The 2,247-nt window shown below is 40.9% G+C and overlaps 1 protein-coding gene across 1 annotated transcript in view; it reads right to left on the bottom strand.

Moving 5' to 3' along the window:
• The window catches only part of POC1A (POC1 centriolar protein A), a 42,754-nt gene that overhangs the window by 35,480 nt on the left and 5,027 nt on the right, over positions 1–2,247 (bottom strand). Inside the window, exon 5 of the mRNA XM_015420912.1 lies at positions 1,089–1,196. Within this exon, the coding sequence (XP_015276398.1) occupies positions 1,089–1,196 (108 nt within the window). The remainder of the gene's footprint in view (positions 1–1,088; positions 1,197–2,247) is intronic.

The raw sequence follows: 2,247 nt of genomic DNA, 5'->3' as shown, positions 1-2,247 counted from the left end.
CCCCCACGCACTCCAGGGCTGGCAACGGGATGCAGAGGCCTCCGGCCGCCGCCACCGTTCCCCCACCCCCCTCCCACCCTCACCCACTACTGTTTACCTTACCACCATCCAGTCTATGCGTTCGTTACAGACCACATCTTTCTAGATCCCGTTGTATCAGTTTCACAACGGGCTTTTCTGCTAGTCCGTATATAAAGTCTGATTATAGGCAATAAGTTACCACTTGGTCCCCCTCCCACCCTCACCCACTACTGTTTACCTTACCACCATCCAGTCTATGCGTTCGTTACAGACCACATCTTTCTAGATCCCGTTGTATCAGTTTCACAACGGGCTTTTCTGCTAGTCCGTATATAAAGTCTGATTATAGGCAATAAGTTACCACTTGGCTTGGAAACCTACCATTTTTCTCAGCTGTTTTTATCCCAACTTCTCACATACGCTTCCCAAGTTTCTCTTCCTTCTTAATCTTACCGTCATCTGAGAGCCAGTTTGGTGTAAAGTGTGCGGACTCTAATCTGGGAGAACCGGGTTTGATTCCCCACTCCTCCACTTGCACCTGCTGATGTGACCTTGGGTCAGTCACAAGCTCTGGCACAACTGTTCCTGAAAGAGCAGTTTGTGCCAGAGTTCTCTCAGCCCCACTCACCTCACAGGGTGTCTGTTGTGGGGAGAGGAAGGGAAAGGAGTTTGTAAGCCGCTCTGAGACTCCAAGTGAAGGGCGGGGTATATATCCAATCTCTTTTTCTTCTTCATCTCTCACATGCACTTTCAAAGCCATTATTGCCCCAACTTAAGTTTTACTTAGGGTAGAAGTGGAGCAGAGCATGTTTGCACTGGGCAGGGCTGAAGGAAGAGGCTCTGCCATCGCATTGGATTTAGAGGTTATTAAAATTATATTTATGACTCCCAGTGCGAACCATATTTGTAGACTCCAACTCTAATTCTATTTTATTAAAATGTGACTGGTTCCAATTACACCTTTTATCGGATGTTTAAGTGATAACATTCTATGTTTGACTTAAAAAAAATACTTTTCATAAATATGACAAGCTCAGGAGGCCCCAAGATATTGTATGGATACTTGCCCACCATGCTCACAGAAAGAATGTATGCATTCTCTGCTTGCTTTATCCCAAAGTTTGACCGTTTTATCATCACTGGATGATACTATCAATCTTCCATCAGGAGAAAATCTAAAATAAAGACAATTGTTAAGGAAAAATTAGAAGCAGTGAGTAACAGAAGCTATATCTGGACTACCCTTAGTAATAGTGAGATAACAGCTGCATGTTTTTAAAAATAAGACTCTTGTGCTAAATATTAGGCTTATGCCAAGATGCACTGGTAATTCCTTCCTTCTACTGCATATGTTAAATAGTTAAGCTGATTCTATATTCAAGACAGAGGAATTCTCCATACAATTCTTATGAGATGTTTAAAATACCCAATAAAATTGTAGCAGAATATTCAATACAGTACAGGAATCCTTCCTTTGCTTATTGACCACCAATTAGTAAAGGTGTCTGCAGACATACCCTTCTGTTTTCTATTTCTAACTCCATTTCCTATCCATACTAAAATTCTAAGAGTCTTCAGCAGTAACAATAATTATTAGAAAGCAATTTAAAGTAAGAAAACAGCAATATTTTATGTTTTGAAAAAAACTTTTAGTAAGCAATAGTTCTGGGATAAGGAGTCACCCAATTGCATTTTCTGTCAAATTCACAGAATTTCACCTCAGCAACACTGTTCTTCTAGGACACTGTCACCTCCACATTAGTAAACAATGAACAGAAAATACAGTCACTTACACCGTGTTTTCTGTACACAGAAAAGCATCTTGAGCATTTAAACCCTAAAAATCTATTGATTTTGAAATGAGAGTACATTCTGGCTACAGCCAGTGTAATATCTTGCCCCACAAAGTTTTGCAAGCACTGAAGCCAAGTCTTACAGTTGTGTGTATGCTGTTGCAAACAATGCAACACACTGGCTTCTGCCAACATAGGGGTTTGGGGAGCATATTTTGCTACCCTAAGAGATTTTGGAATTTGGCTTGGGGTAGGAACACAACCGAAATATAATTTGCACAAGCGTTTTCAAGCCTCTCTCAAAGGGCTTTTAAGTTACATAAAGCTAAACACAAAGGGGAAGGCTGTTTTGTACACCGTCCTGTTTCTGTGTTTTAGACCTGGGAGAAAAGTTAAATGGAGAAGGTTTGGTTTAAATGCCTTGATTTATTCC

This window comes from Gekko japonicus, unplaced genomic scaffold (assembly GCF_001447785.1).
Source record: "Gekko japonicus isolate JY-2015 unplaced genomic scaffold, Gekko_japonicus_V1.1 scaffold2634, whole genome shotgun sequence".
Classification (NCBI taxonomy): Eukaryota; Metazoa; Chordata; class Lepidosauria; order Squamata; family Gekkonidae; genus Gekko; species Gekko japonicus.
The sequence above is the reverse complement of the archived record's forward strand: the minus strand, read 5'-3'. Positions and strand labels throughout refer to the sequence as shown.